This window comes from Benincasa hispida, chromosome 12 (genome assembly GCF_009727055.1).
Source record: "Benincasa hispida cultivar B227 chromosome 12, ASM972705v1, whole genome shotgun sequence".
NCBI classification, from domain to species: Eukaryota; Viridiplantae; Streptophyta; class Magnoliopsida; order Cucurbitales; family Cucurbitaceae; genus Benincasa; species Benincasa hispida.
Window position 1 is genome coordinate 65,264,311 of NC_052360.1, and position 21,971 is coordinate 65,286,281.

General features: G+C 35.2%; 1 protein-coding gene across 3 annotated transcripts; it reads left to right on the top strand.

The window, feature by feature from the left end:
• Positions 1-15,404: 15,404 nt before the first annotated feature.
• LOC120068572 (UDP-D-xylose:L-fucose alpha-1,3-D-xylosyltransferase MGP4) lies at positions 15,405-20,834 on the top strand. Of its 3 annotated transcripts, none has more exons than XR_005479231.1 (7): positions 15,405-15,565; positions 15,661-16,541; positions 17,350-17,511; positions 17,788-18,003; positions 20,030-20,280; positions 20,419-20,492; positions 20,658-20,834. XR_005479231.1 is itself a non-coding variant. In XM_039020387.1 (6 exons), the coding sequence occupies exons 2-5, from the start codon at positions 16,062-16,064 to the stop codon at positions 20,237-20,239; spliced, it is 1,068 nt and encodes a 355-aa protein (XP_038876315.1). In that variant the 5' UTR covers positions 15,405-15,565; positions 15,661-16,061; the 3' UTR covers positions 20,240-20,280; positions 20,419-20,832. The 3 variants fall into 3 exon arrangements, 1 of the variants encoding a protein (XP_038876315.1); XR_005479232.1 differs by having other exon boundaries at positions 20,661-20,834; XM_039020387.1 differs by having other exon boundaries at positions 20,419-20,832.
• The last annotated feature ends 1,137 nt before the right edge of the window (positions 20,835-21,971 follow it).

A 21,971-nucleotide genomic window follows, 5' to 3' on the forward strand; every position in this document is an offset into this window, starting at 1 on the left:
GTAAACAATAGAGCGGAAAGTATCTCTGATCGCGGCCAATATGCATCGAGGGTATGATCATTCATGAGATCGCTTTCTGAGCACATAGTTGCCTTGACCCATTTACGAGGCTCTCACGCTCATGTTTGAGGGTTCCTACGGAGCATGGATCTACAGGATCGCACCATGGGCTGGACTAGGGCAAGTGGAGATTTTATTGTACTAGGCTTGTATGCTGTTATTGTTTGTTGTACTAAGTTTTTTTTTTATAACCCACTTCGCTTTGGACAAGTGGGAGATTGTTGGGTTGATGCCCTAAAAGTCTCGTGTCCTGTATTTGTAAATAGTTGTATCGACACTGAGTGTTGTTAACCTATATGAATTTAACTTCACATCTTGTTGTTTTGCTCGGTTAATTGCTTTTATTTGTTGTATTACCAAACCAATAAACATTAAAATCCCCTGGTTAATTGTATGTTAACTCAAGCATGGTTTGTCGGTGACATTACAATGGTTATGACTTGGAGTTGATTAATCCAAAATGTACTTGTAGTACAAATTGGATAATAGGAGGGAAATCTTTCCTGGTATTGCTGGACGGCCCGCTTGTGAATGGTCACAAGTGTTATGAACTATGTCACAGATGGTCTGATCCTAATCATTTCTGTTGGGACATGCGAGCGAGGGCATCCTATACAAAGAGTTTGTAATGACCTAACACGAAGTTAACTGTCTCGTTATATTACACATTCATGACAGAGACTTCACTTCACATAGGATGCACCATAGGTAACATGACCTCCCCAATCCTGAGTAGATTTGGAACTCTCCATTGAGAGGGTCCTTTTGATTTGTATGGGTGTTGGAGTGACCAGGTCGCAATTCAAACCTACCATTTTGAGGATCTCTTGATTTGGAGTGGGAACTAGCTACTACAAGATGGAATTCACTCCTTCCCCAAGCGCAGATAAAGTGATTCCTAAGGCGATCTGAGTGACGTTGCCCCCTTCCCCTAAAAGGGCTGATTCGGAGCTTGAACGATGTGTGCTGCCACACACCTTCTCTTGGCCCGAAGGTGGTTTCACACATAGTTGGGACTATGTTTGTTATTTTCATTAGAGGCAATCAGTTGACTTAAGGAGCTGAATGTAACTAAGGGGAAAAGGATAAATTGCCTGCTCTGTACTTACGAGATCTGTGAAAGGTCATTGTACTCATGATTGGTATATCAATGGACAGGAAATATTATTGTGGTTAAGAAAGAGTTCAAGTAGTTGGTCTTTAGTGAATACATGGACAGTTAAGGATGTGTGGATAATTCTTGGCTAAAGAGTTTCATCAGCTATATCCCGTAACCTTGAGACTTCAGCACAGGCCTAGTCCCTTAGGTGCTCGTTAAGTCAAAACCGTGTATGTTATATTTGAACAATTACGAGAAAGTTGTTATATGATATATTGCTTACATTATATATGATATAATTAGCAACATTATAGAGATACATTATTTTGGAGGAAATTAGATAAAGATTGACTTTATATCAAGTAGAGGAGAAAATATATAGTAGATTATATTTATCAAACTATAGGATATAATAATATATAATTATATTATAAATTAATTAATTGATTAATATTTGACTAATAATCATTAATTTCCACGTTTGGATGTGGGGAAGTGGGCTATGAAGGTTCATGAGTAACCGGCGGTTAAAGCTATGAAAATCGTTATGCATTTATATCGCCCGCACCCAAAAAGAATCCGTGAAAGAGCGATCGCGAGAGCCTATACAATAGAAGCTCGTTCGTCAAAACGATCGTCTACTTCACGCGTTCTTTAAACAATCGTATACATCTTTTCTAAACGATCGTTTAGCTCTACTATACGATAAGCATTTCCGCTATACGATAGCAGAGTTCATCTCCCACTATCATTTAGCATTTCCGTTATACGATAAGCATTTTCGCTATACGATATGCATTTCCGCTATAGAGATTGTTCAAGAAATTGTTTTTGGTCAAGATCGTTGGAGATTTGTTTGTTGGAACTAGGAGAGGATTGTTTATGGCACTTGGGAATCTACAAAGGTAAGAATCATTCTAATCTTTTCCCTAAAGTATGCTAATTTATATGTTTATATTCTGTTTTAATTCAATTATTATGTTTATGTAAAAATTGGATTATAGGATGCAAGGCGTTCTAACAAGCTTCCACTGCAGGATTTGATCCCACTCCCTTCACCCTCGTTAGCTCAATTAGGATTAATAAGAATCGAATTAATTTTGAATTAATTTGAATTGTTCAAATTAGTTGGAGGGAATTAATTATTTGAGATATAATTAATATAATGTATGTGATACATTATAATATAAAGTCTTATTTGAGAGAAACAAATAATTGAATATGATTCAAAAATTAATTATATGAATGAAATTCATATAAATACAATATATTAAAATTAATAAGAATATGATTCATATTAAATACTATAGGTCAAATGAGAGAGTAATAGACTATAGGTTATATTATATGTAATATAATATGAACTATAGGTTATGTGTTATATCAAATATAACACATAGTTTAATATATATATATATATATAACTAAGATTCTCTCTGTGAAATTATTGCTCTCTCAACAAAAACTTTCCCTCTTCCTATCAAAATTAATCTCACTGAAGCCCACACCTCTTAATGAGTCTCGTCCTTGAGAATAATGGCGAAGAGCTCTTGGTGGTGTCCATTCTTGTTGTTGTGATCGTTTGTTCGTCAATTACGGTGATCGAGGGAGAAGGAAATGTTCCAAGCAGTAGATTGGAAAGGATTCATGAAGATATCGATCTTTAAGGGTAAGTCCTATGAATCCAATTCTTCCTCTTGTTGGGATTGGTGTCCTAATTCTCTCAGAGTCTCGTTGTTTTGTAAAGATATACATTGTTCAATGAATAAAATAAGCGAATTTAATTCTAGCATTTACTCATATCCAATAAATAAAGCTCCTTGGTTATCTTATGTAAACTTAAGCATGTATATGTATATGTGATATACAAGTGAATCATGCCTTAAGTGATAACCTAAATAGGTCCTTAGTATAAGGATTAAGGTGGGATACTTGATCCTGGTGACACTACGGATACGACCCACTTTATAGAATTTTGCAAGTGTTGTAAACTACTACAGATGGTAGATCCTGACCATTCATGTAGAGATGTGTGAGCGGGGGTGTCCTTTACAAAGAGTTTGTATAAGACCTAGACCACAAGATGACTAGACTCTGTATATAACGTTGTTGATACTAGAGACTTACATCTCACCTAAACGACCATAGGTGACACGACTTCAAACCTAAGTGTTTTGGGAACTCTTGCCTTTGAGGGCTGTCTTTTGATTAGTATAGGTGAGAGTGGCCAGATTGCCAACTCAACATGCCTACCTTTTTGGGGACTTGTTTGATCTGGGAACTGGAAACTCAATCTACAAAATGGAATTCATTCCTTTCTCGAAGCAGGGATAAGTAGAGAGATTACTCCCTTAAGGGCTGATTCCAGGGCTTGAACATAGTGGTCACAGCTTCTCTTTGGAAGAGAAGACTCAGTCATAGTAGGACTATGACTTTTGTTCATTAGAGAAATCAGTGGTACTTAAGGAGAAAAAGTAACTACAGGGGCATAACGGTACTTGTGAAGGGTTGTCACACTGCTCATTGGTTAAGATGGACACATAATATATATGTGATAAGAAGAATTCAGTTGTCGGTCTTTAGTGAAGTGCTTGGCAGTAAACAGATGGTGGATCCCGTGACTAAAGAGTCTAGTCAGTTATTCACGTACCGTTGGAGTTTTGAGCTACAGGTCCATGAGGTCCTCTTGGTAACTCAATGGATTCAGTTGTGGATCAGTTCTTGGTGTTGATTTGAAATGTTCAAATTGACAAGAGGTATTTTGATTATATATGATATGATCAATATGATGTATGAGATACATCTAGTGGAGGATTGATGTAAATGAGATTTACATTAAATACCATGGAATAGAAAAAGAACTATGGTTTATATGTTTCATGAGATGAAATATTAAAACTATAGGTTATAAATTATAGTAATGATAGTTTGGTGCCATCATTTTATATTATAATAAATTAATTATTGGGATAATAATTTCTTATGTTTTACTTTAATATATCCAAGCATGGTATCGGAGTTTAAAAAGGAAATGATTTTCCTATTTGAAAAGAAATTTTAAAACGCCTTAAAAATTTTTCTTTGGGAGTTTTCTCTCTCATGACAAAGAGAAACTCTCACGAAGTCGTCAAAAATATACAGATTCTACCCTGAAAACAATCGGCTGGGCGAGCTAAAAAGATGATCGTGCAGTATTTACTAAACAATCGCATAGTTTTGCCGTAAGACGATCGGCTTGCCCTAAGTAAACGATCGTGTAGAGTCTGGTAGGGAAACAGATCGAGCTAAACCGATGAGTTAAACGATTGCATAGTTTTTGCTAGACGATTGCTTAGCTTATCTAAATGATTGGAATCGGCTAGTCATAGGTCTTTGTCATCTCCCACTTGCCCAGTCGGGTACGCGATCGGTGTTTCCTCCTTCGTCTGCCTCATACCAAGTCCGAACAGAGCACACCCTCTGGATTCTCACATCGAGAATACCAAGGTCGCCTTGTTGGTGGTGTCAAACTCAACTTGACAACGTCGAAGTTTTCTGGAGGTCGTTCGTGTTGTTGCTAAGGAGTTCATGACTGAGGCAAATGTTGAGGACGAGTACGAAGTGTTCGTTGTGGTGTTGCGGTCATGTAGATCGAGCGTTCGAAGTTGCTGTTGTTCGAGTGTTCGTGCGCAACGGAGCGTGGAGATGCTTCTGCCATTATTCGTACAGTTTTCCTTGTTCATTTGTTGTTCATGCTGTAATTTCTACATTTTAATCGTATAACTGTTTGTTTGAAGTCGACTGAAAATGCATTGTTCATTTATGATTGTGATTTGGAATTATCATTCTTCCGGTGCTCATGGAAATCTCGCATTCGATTTCCTTCACCTCTATGATTTATTGGTTGAAAAACATGGTTAATTAGGTTTATTTAATCAGTCTATGTCTTCTACATTATTCATGTTCTATAAAATTTAAAATTGGGACACGATCTTTCCATTGCGGGTATTCACGTACTCTCTCAATAATAACATAATTTCAAGAAAGAAAATAACATAAAGGATGGGTGCAATACCACAGATTATCTCAAGCTATCCTATCCCTTTTAAGACATCCACAAGATCGAATCCCTTAAAGAATTTAAACTTCTATTGAAAAGAAATAATAGTACTAATTCCATTAATAAAGAATTCATGGGTACAAGATGAAATAGGATGAAATTAATCAAAAAATAACAAAGAAAAACAACTAATAAATATGGAAAAACATGGTTTTTAACCCTTGGGGTAATCTCTACACTCTTTTCTCTTAGCTCGATTCAACTTTTTTCAGAGGAAACCTCGATTACCGGTTGACCAAATGTGTATGGGTGATAAGAATATAATTTATTATGGTTTAGTGCAAGTATACACCGTCAAAAAGTAATAAAGTTGGTAGTATTTTAAGTATCATATCCCGAAAGACTAGGTGTAATTCAATTCTTCCTAAAACAATTCTAACAATGCAAAACCAATGGTAATTTGTGGAAATAAGTGAATTTTTTTGTTGTGTACTAAATATTAAAGTATACAGTTGATGACAACAGAGATTAATTACCAAGTTTCAATATGCAAACTTTATACCTTGAGCTATATCGGCCACATCAAGTCGACATTGATCAACTATGGACAGAAAATTACTCTTATTCAGTCATGCTTCACAAGCTCTTTTAGGAGCCTAAGCAAGTTCTATATTTCAATGACTATGACTAACTGAAACTTAGATCAATTCATGCAGTTTTTAAATCATATGGTGTACCTTATGTTTAAGGTTACATGACAACCTTAAAGGAACTCTTATACAAGAGTACCTCTGAGCGGAAGCGGATCGTTCCAAATACATTGTAGCAGAATTACCACATTTACATTCAAACAGAATAGATATGCAATATACTACAAATTACCGGCATGCTTTCAAACTAAAAACAAGAGAACAAGAAATACGTACCAATTGAAGAACACTTCTTCACCAAAAACTCGTTCTCTCTAAATGAACTGCTACTCTTGCTCTCGCTGGAACGTCCAAGAAATCGTTCACCAAAAATCCGATTGTCTACTCACAAATGGCCTCCACACGAACAACGCAACAATAGGGATGACACCACCACTTAAAACCCTCGGTATTCTCGGTGTGAGAATCCAAAGTGTAGGCTCTTTTGGAATTTAGTAGAGGGAAGGAGGAAAGAAGATCTTATACAACAATCAAACAAGTGGGAGAAGGCAGGGTATATCGTATAGACAAAGCTTGATCGTCTAGAAGAAATTACACGATCGTGTAGTAAAAAGGTTTCGACCGTATAGACGATCGTTTAGTAAACATTAAGCGCTAGACGATCGTTTAATAAAACTTAGGTGATCGTTTAGAAAGAGGCGTGCGTGTATGCGATCATGTAGCAACAATAAGCTATTGTATAGGCTCTTGGTTTGCTAAGCGATAGGTTGTATATACTTTACTTGAGCGAATGACCGATATCTTGCAAAATGAAAATACCGGAGGATCTAGGAAGTTGGAATAAGAGAGCACTCATCTTAGGGTGGGTTTACTACTTAGATGCTTTCAGTAATTATCCGCTCCACACTTGGCTACCCAATTTTCATTTTATTCTTCAGTTATTAAAACTGAATGAAACCTCCCATTAACACACGAATACGGAGAAAACGTCGGCCCAATTATCCCATAATTGTCCAATTAAAAATAATAAATTTAATCATTTATATTCATTAACCTATAGTTTAATATCACATATAAACCATAGTGTTTTCTCCTCCACTAGATATAAATCATATTTACATGCATTTTCTTCCAATTAATGTATCTCATACATAAGTCAATCATATCATATATAATTAACCAATTCAATCATATCATATATAATCGAACTCTCTTTTATCAATTTGAACACTTCAGAGTGATCCAAAAACTAATTCTCAACTTGAATCCATTGAGCTACCAAGGGGACCTTATGGACCTATGGCTCGAAGCTCCAACGGTACGTGAATAGCTAATGAACTCTTTACCATGAGATCCACCATTCGTTAACTATCAGACATTCCACTAAAGACTAACAGTTGAACTCTTCTTATCACAGATATATTTCTGTGTCCATTGGATATAATCAATCAACAGTACGATAACCCTTCACAGATGCTCGTAAGTACAGTTGGGCCAATTTACCGTTTTGCCCCTGTAGTTACATTTAACTCCTTAAGTACTATTGATCCCTTTAATGAACAATACAACATAGTCCTACTATGTGTGGACACCTCTCGGGCCATGAGAAAGTGTGTGGCGCCACATTGTTCAAGCCCTAAGATTAGCCCTTAAGGGAGCAATCTATCTACTTACCCCTATTTCGAGGAAGAAGTGAATTTCATCTTGTGTAACTAAGTTCCCAACTCCCAAATCAGACGAGTCCTCAAAATGGTAGGTTTGAGTCGGCGATCAAGCTACTCGCACCCATGCAAATCAAAGGACCGCCCTAAAAGGCAGAAGTTCCCAACTCACTCAGGATTGAGGTCATGTTACCTATGATCATCCTAGTAAAGTGAAGTCTCTGTCATGAACAGTGTTATATAACGAGACATAACACTTCGTGGTCAAGTCTTATACAAACTCTTTATATAGGACGCTCCTGCTTGCATGTCCCCACATGAATGACCAGGATCAGACCATCTATAGCAAGTCACAACACTTATAACTATTCTACAAAGCGGGCCGCATCCGTAGCGTTACCCGGATAAGGTTTCCCTCCTATATCTATATACTACAGACCATTTTGGTTATCACTTAAGACATGATCCACTTGTATGTCTTCACATACATGCTTAAGTTACATAATGACAACCAGGGATTTTAGTTTATTAGTTTGTGGCAAAGCAAATAAAACATCCAATGTTCATAGACAAGAAGTGAAGAAAATATCATATATTATACATCACAAGTGTTTATTCAAAAACTGTGTTTACAAACTACAGGACACAAGAGTTTAGGGCATCATCCCCAACAAACCTATATTTAGGTTCTTAGTCTCATATTTCTTTGTGAAATCCATTTTTATCTTGACCTTTTCAGTATTAAGACTCAACTAACATGCTAAACTAAATAGTTGGTTCAACTTAACAAGATAATACTTCACTCAACAAAGAAAATAGAAAGGACAAAGTGAAGTGGTGAAAGCATTGACTCAAACCATATTGTCTTAGGGTATCCAAATAATTGAATTCCTTAGAAAATTAGCTCATAATTAGAGAAAAATGAACAAACTTCATTAATGTAAAAGCCATGAGTTGCAAGTGTCAAATTAAAAGAGTACAAAGTAATAGATAAGTACTCTCATCCTTAATATTAGAGATTCGATTCTCTAACTTGCAAATGTTGTATTATAAAAAAACTTAGATAAGTGTTTAGTTTATACTTTTTTCATGCGATTTTCTTTTTTAAGTTCAACATGTGGGATGAGAGATTTTTTTATCTTACATTTTATTCAAATCAGTGAATAAATTAGAAAAAAAAAATTTTAAAAAATGTAAAATTTCCACTTGTTTAAGTCGAAGGTTCCGTTTGATGATGTTGTAAAATTTGGCACTTGATAATATCGTTCTTACCTAAAAACTATCCTGTTTTCCATATTAAATTACTAAGTTTGGTCCTTGAACTTGGAAGTTTGTGACTATTTGACTATTGAGCTTTCAAAACCATCTAATAGGTCTTTAAGCTTTTACTTTGGCTTCTAATCCATCCTTGCAAAGTTCAAAATTTCAAAAGTTAAAATTCATTTTTAGTTTCTAAACTTTTGAAAATTTAATTTTTGAACTTTGGTTTGTAAGGATTTAGTTCCTATACTTTCAATTTTGTAACAATTTAGTTCTTGAACTTTACTATGTAACAATTTAGTTTTTGTACTTTATAATTTGTAACGATTTAATCCCTATTGTAGAAATTTATTGTAACGACCCGACCCCCTAGGACTTAAGTTAGGACGTTATTAAAATACATGCATGCATGGAACTTAAAACGACACTCTTTTATGATGAAATAAATGCTAAATAGATAAGGGGAGTTCAAAAGTCATTTTTAAATGCAAATATTAAAAACAATAATAGGGTACCCATAAATCATAAAGGTTAATAAATAAGTATGAAAAAACATTCTTAATAATAAGTTCCAAACATCAAAAGGGAAGTTTAGCAGAACATGAAGGAAATCTAAGTCTTATGAGCGGAAGCATAAAAACTGGTCCCAGTGGCTCGATCACAGATTCCGCTTGTCATTCGCCGGCGCGTCCCTATTCTTACCTGAAATAACAACATGAAAAAAAAATGAGTATAAAATACTCAGTAAATAACCCCACCACTAGGGTCAGGCTAGGCATCTGTGTCCTCTAGATCCTACCTCTGGTGAAACATATAAACTGCACTAGTCCTCATGGGACACATATGCACATGAAACAAGAAGGAGACTGAGTCCTATCCTACTGTAGTTAAGTATGCCCACTGCCTCTGGTGAATCTCGAAGGAGATACAAACTGGTGAATCCCGAAGGAGACATAAACTGGTGAATCCCGAAAGAGACACAAACTGGTGAATCCCGAAGGAAACACAAACTGCTGAATTCCAAAGGAAACCCAAACTGTGAATCCCGAAGGAAACACAAACTGCTGAATCCCGAAGGCAACACAAACTGCTGAATCCCGAAGGAAACACAAACTGATGAATCCCGAAGGAAACACAAACCCTAATGGGCATCTAACTAATCAGTAAAAACATTTGCACAGTCACAACATCATAATCATCATTGTACGAATCTATGACATACATATAAACCTCAACATCATGGCTCTACAATACACACATATACCTCAACATCATGGTTCTACAACATACATGTATACCTCAACATCATCAGATCAAATACAACTATGGAAGCACATACCATCTCATACTAGCACTCAAGTGTCTATGTGCATAAATAAATAATTCGGATCTCATAACAGAACATACTTTAATCATGTTATACTATCAATCTTTCATGTTGTCATTCTGCCATAACCTTCATTTAACATGCTAGCATACATCTAATGCCTGACCCATGGGCAGTTCCAGTAGTAAGATTACTTACCTCAAATTACGCCTAAGTGGAAAGCAATTTAATCTTTCTCCTCGCTTAGATAAATCTTGAATCAAGCCCAAAGTATGGCTTGTTCCAAAACTGCCTTCGATCTCTCAAACAAATGCCTCGATCTAGGCAATTCAATAATAGTGGTTAGAACCTAAAAACCCAACAACTATATTTTAATTTAATCCTTCGAAGGCTTAATATAAACCAAAACGTTGCTTGGTCCAAAATTAGTTTCGAACTTAAGTTCGTTTGCAAACCCAACTTAATTCTTCGCAATGCCTGACAACATACTTCTACCTTAAAATTCCACCAGTGCTCGAATCTATGGCCCAAACACAATGTGTATTAATAAATGGAAGCCAAAACTTGATGGATAATAAAAATCTTCAAGAAAACCCATAAAAGTAATACCACCTTGGGTAGACGAAATGGCGACTGGGTGTCACGGCTGTGCGGACGCAAGTGGCTGGGATTCTGCAGAGGCCCGGTGCGCGGCGGATGCTCAGCGTCTAATATGGGCGACGACTAGGGTCTTGGCTGGAGGAAGAAGAAATTGAAGGGGGGTGCCGGCAGGTGCGTGAGGAAGAAAAGGGGGGTGGGGTTTGACTTTTTATAAAAAATAATAATAATAATAAAACAAAAAGGAAATAAATATAATTACATTTAATTTCTTTCCGTTTTATACTATTAAATTCCTTTTCGTTTCAAAAGAAAATTAATTCCTGCCATTAATTTCCAATTTGAATAATTTCACGCCAACAATTAAATTTCCGCACTTACTCTTGAAGTCCAAAATTCTAAAAATGTCCTCCAACTAATAACAATTACTGAAATTTCAAATAATAAAGTTACTAAAATTACATTATTACTAAAAAAATGTGCGGGATGTTACATTCTTCCCTCCTCAAATAACTTTCGTCCTCGAAAGTTCATTCTTGAAAAAAAAAACTCCGGGGGTGTTACATTCTTCCCTCCTCAAAGAACTTTCGTCCTCAAAAGTTCATTCTTGAAAAAACTCCAGGTACTGAGCCTTCATCTCATCCTCTCTCTCCCAAGTAGCTTCCTTGAACTGGTGATTCTACCACAGGACTTTCACAAAAGTAATTTTCTGGTGGCGCAATGTTTTTACCTCTCTGGCGAGGATCTCTATAGGCTTCTCCTCGTAGCTCAAATTGTCATTCAACTGTAAAGGCTCGTAGTCAACTACATGGGATGGGTCTGCCACATACTTCTTTAGCATCGAAACATGAAAGACATTATGAATTGAAGACAATGCTGGGGGCAATGACAAACGGTAAGCTACGGGGCCAACTCATTCTAGGACCTCGAAAGGTCCAATGAATCTCGAACTCAACTTTTCCTTCCTGCCAAACCTCAGAATACCTTTCATGGGTGCCACTTTTAAGAACACTTTCATATCAGTCTCAAATTCCAGATCCTTACGTCTTATATCGACATAGCTCTTTTTTCTGCTTTGAGCTATTTGCATACGAGCCATGATCTTCTGTATTGCCTCATTCATGGTCTGCACCAATTCAAGTCCTAACAATTTCCTCTCTCCTACCTCATCCCAACACACAGAGGACCTGCAACTCTTCCCATATAAGGCCTCAAATGGCAATGTGCCAGTGGTAGTCTAATGACGGTTATTATATGCCAAGTCCATTAAATGTAGGTGAGAATCCCAACTCCCTGAAAACTCTATCGCACAGGCGCACAACATATCTTCCAATATCTGGTTCAAATGTTCTGTTTGACCATCAGTCTGTGGTTGAAAAGTTGTACCAACATCCAACCGAGTACCCAATACTAACTGGAGACTCTTCAAGAAAAATAGATGTAAAACAAGGGTTGTCATTTGACATAGCTGAAACTAGTACCAAAAGAGGTGTAACAACCCTTTCCATAAATAACTATGAAACATAAGATGTTGAAAATCGACAACACTTTTACACGTCCAAGCTAAGAACTATGAAAATGGTCATGAAATTAAGAAAGGCTTATATACTAAAAACATATATCTGAGCTACCATCCTGCCACGGGGAAAACTTCATACGAGCAGTGAAGAACTGGTCACGCTATATAATGCGTCATCTGAAGGAATGTACCAGAACAAATCTAGTCAATTGAAAACTGCCTCTACTCTAGAAGCACCGACTGTAATATCTTTCTTTGGGTCTACATGTTTGGGAATACTTTGTCTAATTAAGTCTCACATTCATGAATAACTCATCATGAGGCTCTATACTGTTATAGGCTAAAAAGAACTTGCTTGAGCCAATCCTCATATTATGCTTTAGTCTTAAAACAATCACATGTCATTATAAAATACAACTGTAACGATCCGACCCCTTAGGACTTAAGTTAGGCCGTTACTAAAATACATGCATGCATGGAACTTAAAACGACACTCTTTTATGATGAAATAAATGCTAAATAGATCAGAAGAGTTCAAAAGTCATTTATTAAATGCAAATATTAAAAACAATAATAGGGTACCCATAAATCATAAAGGTTAATAAATAAGTATGAAAAAACATTCTTAATAATAAGTTTCAAACATCAAAACTAAAAGTTTAGCAAGAACATGAAGGAAATCTAAGTCTTATGAGCGGAAGCATAAAAACTGGTCCCAGTGGCTCGATCACGGATTTCGCTTGTCATTCGCCGACGCGTCCCTACTCTTACCTGAAACAATAACATGAAAAAGAATGAGTATAAAATACTCAGTAAGTAACCCCACCACTGAGGTCAGGCTAGGCATCTATGTCCTCTAGATACCTACCTTTGGTGAAATATATAAATTTCTCTAGTCCTTATGAGACACATATACACATGAAATAAGGAGACTGAGACCTATCCTACTGTAGTTAAGTATGCCCACTACCTCTGGTGAATCCCGAAGGAGACACAAACTGGTGAATCCCGAAGGAGACACAAACTGGTGAATCCCGAAGGAAACACAAACTGCTGAATCCCGAAGGAAACACAAACTGCTGAACCCCGAAGGAAACACAAACTGCTGAATCCCGAATGAAACACAAACTCTAATGGGCATCTAACTAATCAGTAAGGACATTTGCACAGTCTCAATATCATAATCATTAATATACGAATTTATACATACATATAAACCTCAACATCATGGCTCTACAACATACACATATACCTCAACATCATGGTTCTACAACATATACATATACCTCAACATCATGGTTCTACAACATACATATATACCTCAACATCATCAAATCAAATACAATCATGGAAGCACATACCATCTCATACTAGCATTCAAGTGTCTATGTGCATAAATAAATAATTTGGATCTCGTAACAGAACATACTTTAATCATGTTATACTATCAATCTTTCATGCTGTCATTCTGCCATAACCTTCATTTAACATGCTAGCATACATCTAATGCATGGCCCGTGGGCAGTTCCAGTAGTAAGCTTACTTACCTCAAATTACGCCTAAGTGGCAAGTAATTTAATCTTTCTCCTCGCTTAGATGAATCTTGAATTAAGCCCAAAGTATGGCTTATTCCAAAACTACCTTCGATCTCTCAAACAAATGCCTTAATCTAGGCAATTCAATAATACTGGCTAGAACCTAAAAACCCAACAACTATATTTTAATTTAATCCTTCAAAGGCCTAATATATTTACAAAACATTGCTTGGTCCAAAATTAGTTTCGAACTTAAGTTCGTTTGCAAACCCAACTTAATCTTTCGCAATGCCTAACAACATACTTCTACCTTAAAATTCCACCAGTGTTCGAATCTATGGCCTAAACACAATGGGTATTAATAAATGGAAGCCAAAACTTGATGGATAATAAAAATCTTCAAGAAAACCCATAAAAGTAATACCACCTTAGATAGACGGAACGACGACTGGGTGTCACGGTTGTGCGGACGCGAGCAGCTGGGATTTTGCAGAGGCGCGGTGCACAGCAGATGCTCAGCGTCCGATCTGGGCGGCGGCTAGGGTCTCGGCTGGAGGAAGAAGAAATTGAAAGGGGGTGTCGGCGGGTGCGTGAGGAAAAAAAGAGGGGCGGGGTTTGACTTTTTATAAAAAACAACAATAATAATAATAATAAAACAAAAAATGAAATAAATATAATTACATTTAATTCCTTTCCGTTTTATACTATTAAATTTCTTTCCGTTTCAAAAGGAAATTAATTTTTGCCATTAATTTCCAATTTGAATAATTTCACGCCAACAATTAAATTCTCGTAGTTACACTTGAAGTCCAAAATTCCAAAAATTCCCTCCAACTAATAACAATTACTGAAATTCCAAATCATAAAGTTACTGAAATTACATTATTACTAAAAAAACGTGTGGTGTGTTACATTTATTTTAAGGTTTAATGAGATTTCTTGCATAAAAACCAATAAAGTAAATAGAGACTCAATATTTTTACATAATACAAATTCGACAATGTAAAATTATAAAAGTTGACATATCATTTTAATGATTTTTTTCATGTTATAGACTAAATTGTTATAAATTTGAAAATACAAATACTAAATTGTTACATATTAAAGTTTAGGGACTAAATTATTATAAAATTGAAAGTACTAGGACTAAATTGTTACTTTCATGAAAGTTTAGGGAACAAAAATGTTTTTTAACTAAATTCAAACATTATGCCTCATGAACCCAAACTTTCAATTCTTTGTTAAATAAATTTGTGAGTGTTAAGATATTCGAAAGCTTAAAAATTAAATTTGTAATTTGAAAGTTTAGGGATCAAGTAAACTCAAAATCCATTAACTAAGATCTCGTTTAGTAATTCTTTTGTTTTTTAAAATGAAGTCTATAGATACTACTTCCACCTCCAAATTTCTTAAAAGCTAAAAAAATAGCTTTCAAAAAGTTGTTTTTTATTTTTGAAATTTGTCTAAGATTTCAATCATAGTAGTTAAGAATGATACAAATCATTATAAAAAAGTGGATAAAATAAGCTTAATTAAAAAAAAAAATACCAAACGGGTCTAAATTTGGAATTTCACCTATTTTATTTTCAGAAGCCCCTCATAAAACATCATATTATTACAATTAGCCCACTTCTGATGTATGCCTTTTTTGCTTATTACTTATTAGTTAATAAACTGCTAAAACAGCTCCCCGCCATCGCTTGCTCCCTTGATCTCCCTCTCAGATCCTCACTTTCACTCCTCACTCTTTATATTCCTATTCCTTCCGGTCTTCAACAACCCCCAAATCGCCGGTGGGGCTTGATTTCCGACGACAAGGTAAATCTCTTACAAATTTTAATTCATAAATCATGTGCCTTTGGTTAATTTTAGCTTATGAATTCATACTCTGAATCATGCCCAACCAATTGCAGATCACATTGTTCAATTGGATTTAACCGTTGCAATTTCCCATGGTTAAGTTCAGCGGATCTGTATGCCATTGCCAATGGTGTTTTGTTTCCTCTAATTTCTGATTGATCCGATTATCGGCAGGGAAACTGTGCCATCTGGTCTGCATTCATTTAGATAGGCTCTTAATTGGTTTCTTAAGCTCGAATCTAGCCTTGGGAGTTCTATTTTCCTACTCGAGATGGATTGGGAGTTCTTATGTTCATTTATTATATGAATGCCCTAATTTGCTGATTGATTTTGCAATTTGTTTCTTGGACGAATGATTCGTGGGTAGTTTTCATGTTCCTCTTTCTGTCCAAGGTTGTAGAGATTTATTTGAAAACGGTTTGGCACTGTTCTGTGTTTTTTTTTCATTACGAAAATGTCGTCGATCTTGCACCAAAGATCCACTCACAGCTCACTGGCAAATTCATACCCACTTTCTCCTCGTTCTTCCTCGAGTTCTGAGAGATCATTTTCCATATTCAGCCCTATAAACCTACTTGTTCTGCTTTGTCTCATTGTGATTCTTGGAGTTTTCTTGCCCTGGATGAATATACAAGAGAGTATTTTCTCAACCTCCAAGGTGTCAAACACTAAATGGCGACAATACTCATTGGCTGAAGCTGCGTCGTTCGTTGCGAGGAATGGGACTGTAATTGTTTGTGCTGTCAGCCAACCCTACTTGCCCTTTCTCAATAATTGGTTAATTAGTCTTACTCGGCAGAAGCACCATGAGAAAGTTCTTGTTATTGCTGAGGACTATGCAACGCTCTATAAGGTGAATGAACGGTGGCCAGGGCATGCAGTGCTCGTCCCACCAGCTCCTGATGCTCAAACGGCTCATAAATTTGGTTCTCAGGTGTGGTTAGTTGACTCTAGTACTTGCTTTCAATGAATTTTATTACTTTCTTTTGATTTATTCTTTCTATTTGAAATGATAATTTTGATTGCTTATATAAACATATCGTCAGTGTTTGTTGCTTCTCTGTTAAATATTTACATTTAACATTGCCTAGGCAAAGACGTTTTGTTAATGCAACACTAGTCATAAACGTTTCATACTTGCAAGTGTTTTCTAAACTTAAGGTTATAAATTACAATTATAAATTTGACTGCTTATATAAACATATCGTCAGTGTTTGTTGCTTCTCTGTTAAATATTTACATTCAACATTGCCTGGGCAAAAGACGTTTTGTTAATGCAACACTATTCATAAACATTTCATACTTACATGTGTTTTCTAAACTTAAGGTTTTAAATTACGATTATTAATATTGCTACTGGATAACTTTCATTTTGTGCCTTAAACTTCAATTGACATAAGAAGTCACTTCTGTACTGATATTTACCACTTGAAGCATAGAAGCTTCAGTCTTATTGCTCCTTCCCACACTTCCTAATATGACTCTCAAGTCATCAACATGATCTCTCTCGCTCGCTGTGTCTTTGTATGAAGCACTTTATAGAGCTCAAGAAACTCTTTATTGAAGTATTTCTTGGGCCGTTGAGCATGTTCACTCAAATTGCTTCCCATCAATCACCCTTTGCCCTTTCTCCTTCTAATTTAACTTCTCCCTTCTCATGGTCAGGCCTTACGTATATATGTTTTATCTTTAGCCAAATTGACTGCCTGCGTGAAATGAAAACGATTGCCTTTACTTTTCAGGGATTCTTCAACTTTACTTCCCGAAGACCACAACACCTACTACACATTTTGGAGCTTGGTTATAATGTTATGTACAATGATGTTGATATGGTATGGCTGGCTGATCCATTTCCTTATCTGCAAGGGAATCATGATGTGTACTTCACAGATGACATGGCTGCAGTATGTACAACTTTCTTCCCCCCCCCCCCCCCCCCCCCATCTTTGAGCAAGGAAGAGAATGTCCATATAAGTTTGGGAAGTACCTTTTGCCTTATCTCTTTGATCAATCGATCAATTTGACTTGAACATGTGGTACTTATTGATCTCCAGCTTAATATTATGAGAACTTGAGGAGTATGGTGACACTAATTCACATCTTAAAATTTGTTGAAAAGTATTTGCATCCTTGTCCATTAACATACACTAAACTTCCTTTCAATATTGTCCTCACAACAGGTAAAACCTTTGCACCACTCTCATGATTTGCCACCTCCGGGGAAAAAGGGCCGCACTTACATATGCAGCTGCATGATTTTCCTACGCCCCACAAGTGGAGCAAAACTGGTCATGAGGAAGTGGATTGAGGAACTTAAATCTCAGCCATGGTCCAAAGCAAAGAAGGCAAATGATCAACCTGCTTTCAATTGGGCACTAAATAAAACTGCTGGAGAGGTTTGTTTTTCTAGTCTTCTAGTTCTGTTCTCAATATTATATCCTAATTGAGTTGCTACAATTAAGTTTACAATATATATATATATTAAAAGGAGCTTAAAATTTACACCATGCGAGAACAAGAATGGAAAGTGTATTATGAAATTACCAAAAGATTATATTTTTTTTTTTGTTTGTTTGTTTTTTTTTTGGAAAGAACACTTTTTGTTAAAATAGTTAAAAGCTGCAGACTACGATACTTCCAATAGAGTAATATAAAGCAAAGATTTTGCTTTGTCTTAGTGAATGTTCTGTGAAAAACCGAAATGATTCCAATGGCATACCAGCTTGTTGGGACTATCCAAAGGATGAAAGTTGGAGAGTCGGGTAGAAAGTGAGGTTCATTCTTGAATTTCACCTGCCAAACTGAGTCTTCTAAACCCAAGTCTCATGTGTTTGTTCTAAGTTTTTAAAGAATATGTTTTTCAGTTTACAATTTTAACAACTCTTTTTAAGCCTACAGAAGATAAGATTTTAAACTATTTCATTTCACCCTTCAAATTTTGGTTAATCTCCACACGGGTTTCTGCCTGACACTCAGATCTTCATATTCTTCAAAGTGGCAGTGGAAATCGATCTTGAAAACTTCCAAAAGGGATTAAATTTGCTGTGGGAACTGATTCGAGATACAATTTTTTTTTTCTTTTTTGAACGACCATTGAATAGGATATTGTCCTCTTCCATTTTCTTTTCCTAGTTTATGCTTTGGCTCCTCTCATTGCTCTTTATTGGTGTAAATGTAAACGCCCTTTTAACAATTATTGTCTTTCTTCTTTAATTTCCAATTTGAGATCCTTTATGTAATGCTTCTTTTAGTGATTGCAGTCTATTATTAACTCCCTCTATTTCATTTCTCTATGAAATTTGTTTCTCCTCTTTAAATAAATAAATAAAAATAAAAATCATCACACACTTGGAACCTTGGAAATCCTAGAGTAGGTCTTCCCATGACGTTCTCTTTCTTTTATTTCTAAGATGAACCAGACAAATCGGGAAATGTATTATATCACCCTCTTTCTGTGGGTATTATTGATAAAGTGGGGTGGATAATCCCTCTTTCATTTGGGACGGAAAACTCTCCGAGTTCCCCCCAAATTACCAAACTCATCAAGTTCCCCAAAATGTTAAATCTTCTTGTGAGAGTTTGTTCTTGGCAGTATTACCAATGATGTCTTAGAGAAAAGATGCCCTTTTCTTTCCTTCTTCCCTGGCCGGTGTTATATGTGTAAACAGAATTTGGAGACTCAAGACCACATGTTCTTTTCATGCCTTTATGCTGGTTTTATTTGGTCATATTTATTTCAGATTCTTAGCATCTTCTCCCTCACAAATTGACAAGTTTGCTTCCCATTTTCATCGAAGGTTTTCCTTTAAAAGTTAGAAAAAATTCCCGTGGCTTCAACCTAGGAGGGCAACGGATTTCTTTTGGTTAATTTGGTTAGAAAGAAACAATGAGCAAAAAAATCTAATAGCTATTTTTGGAATAGTTCGTTCTTTGCTGCTTTCTTGGTGTAAATTCTACGCTCCTTTCAAATACTAGTTCTCTTATTGCCACTTGGAAGACTTCGTAGTAATTTCCTTCGGTTGGGTTTGGCTTTCCTCCCGTTTCTTTGTTTTTTTTTTTTTAAATCGTATTTTATATGAAATAGTATATTATTTAAATTAAAAAATTCAACGCCTTATAAAACTACTAATATTTAGAATTTTGGCTTGCATTTTGAAAATAGATTTTTTTCCTTTTAGTCATCTAGTATCAGAATCAAATTTTCCTATGAGCTAACGATCTACTAAGCTGCTTAAACCAATTGATTCAGTAGTTTGTTCATACAAGGCTCTACCACTTGGATTAAATCTCTTTGCTATTTCTTGAATGAGGGAAGAATCCTTCAATTTTGATCAACATGAGACAATATATATTAGATTTTCTTATGAAGAGAGACTGTATTTTAGATAACTACCTAAAAATGGCTACAATGTTGATATACAGGTGGATCTATACCTGCTGCCACAGTCAGCATTCCCAACAGGCGGACTATATTTCAAGAACCAGTCATGGGTTCAAGTAACCAAGGGAATGCACGTTATTATACATAATAATTACATCACAGGCTTTGAGAAGAAGATTAAGCGTTTCCGAGAATTCAACCTGTGGTACGTGGATGATCATACTCTCGAATCTCCTCTTGGTCGAATATGAGAAATTAATAGGCGTTATCATGGTTCTTCCTGCAATACAAGGTACCCCCTTTCAGAACTGTTCAGCTTGAACAACATTTAGTTGAATTTTCCTTCTTCCTGGCAGTCTTTTTTGGTCTTAGGAGTACGTCAGCTATAACACGTACAAAATTGATTTGCTTTTGCTGTTTGTTCTCATAGTGATTCAATTAGTGGAAATGACGAGCAATCCAACTGCAGTGGAAGGCCGCTCTATTATTGTTCATCAGCCTTAGGTTGGTACTATATTTCATTCACAATTTGTTATCATGGCAACAATGTAGCAGCATATAGTAAGATTATCATCATCATTCATTGAACATTTAGTTTTGATTAGTCATTTTACTCTAAGAAGTTCATTCAGTTTCATTTATCAAATTCTTTTGAAATTTTGTTTGTAGAAGTTATATACTTTTGGAACTTTAGGGAAGGGCTTTCCACCGGAGTACATGGGAATTTGTAACATTCTTGTATGGTCAAATTCTTAACATGCTTAATACTTCTGAACTAAACCATAACTTGCAATATTGTACTTGAACTCTCCCTTAACACAAATGCATTCTAAGTTCGCACTCTCACAATATTGCATTCCTTTGACTTCATTTAGGATTATTGTAATTTTTAAAATAATTGTTGGGTATTTGTTTTTTTAGAAAAATCAGCCGTTAGAAGAAATAAATAGTGTTGAGTAAAGTTTAATTTTAAATTTTAAAAAATTACTTATGATGTTCAGTAAATTAATAGTAAATTTGTGTAATTTAGTTACATGAACAATAATATTATCATTTCAATTATCTTTTATATTTTATTATGATATAATTATTTGAAAAGATATATGATTTGAATTGGAATTAATTTTGTTCAATTTAATTTTTTTAAACAAAATATTAAAAAAAATAATTGCGGTAAGAAATGCGATCAATTAAAATTTGGAATAAATGTGAAGAAATAAATTAATGGAATGAAAATTTAAAATAGGTAAGGGAAAATACCAAATTTTTAGAAAAGCTAAAATCTAAATGCCCCTAAAGTTGTTTTTAAATTTAAAAAAATAAGTCAAAATATTTACAAAATATGGTAAAATTTTAGAACTATATAAACGTTGATAGACATTTATAGATTTCTACTAGTGTCTATCAAATCGATAGACACTAATAGAAGTCATTGATAGTTCTAAAATTTTGCTATATCTTGTAAATATTTTCAACAGTTTTACCATTTGAAATAATTTTCCTAATTTTAGTACATTATAACAAATTTAAAAGTGATTTTAAGTAGATTAATAAATAAGTTATTTTACCAAAAAACCTAGACAGTTAAAATTCGATGTTAAGATTCTCCTGTAATCGGTTTTTACCATTGCAAAAACAAATCCAAATGGGGCCTTCATCTCTTTTTACTCCCTCTATTTATAGTAAATTCCTCCAAACAATTTTTTTTAGCAAATCTGAAATTTGAAAAAGATAAAAGTGTAACTCCAAATTGGAGAATTCTTTCTTTAATTTGGTATAAATGCACGTCTTTCTTTAATTTATACACTCTTTCTCCCCTTTTGACCAATTGGAAAATTGTTATATAACTCTATTGGCTTGGGTTTTGGCATTTTTTTTATAAATTCCATGCATCTATGAAATTTATTTCTTATAAAAAAAAAGTGTAGGGATGAAACCTTTTGTTGAACTATCGATCTCGAGGGATTTTGTTTCTAATTTATT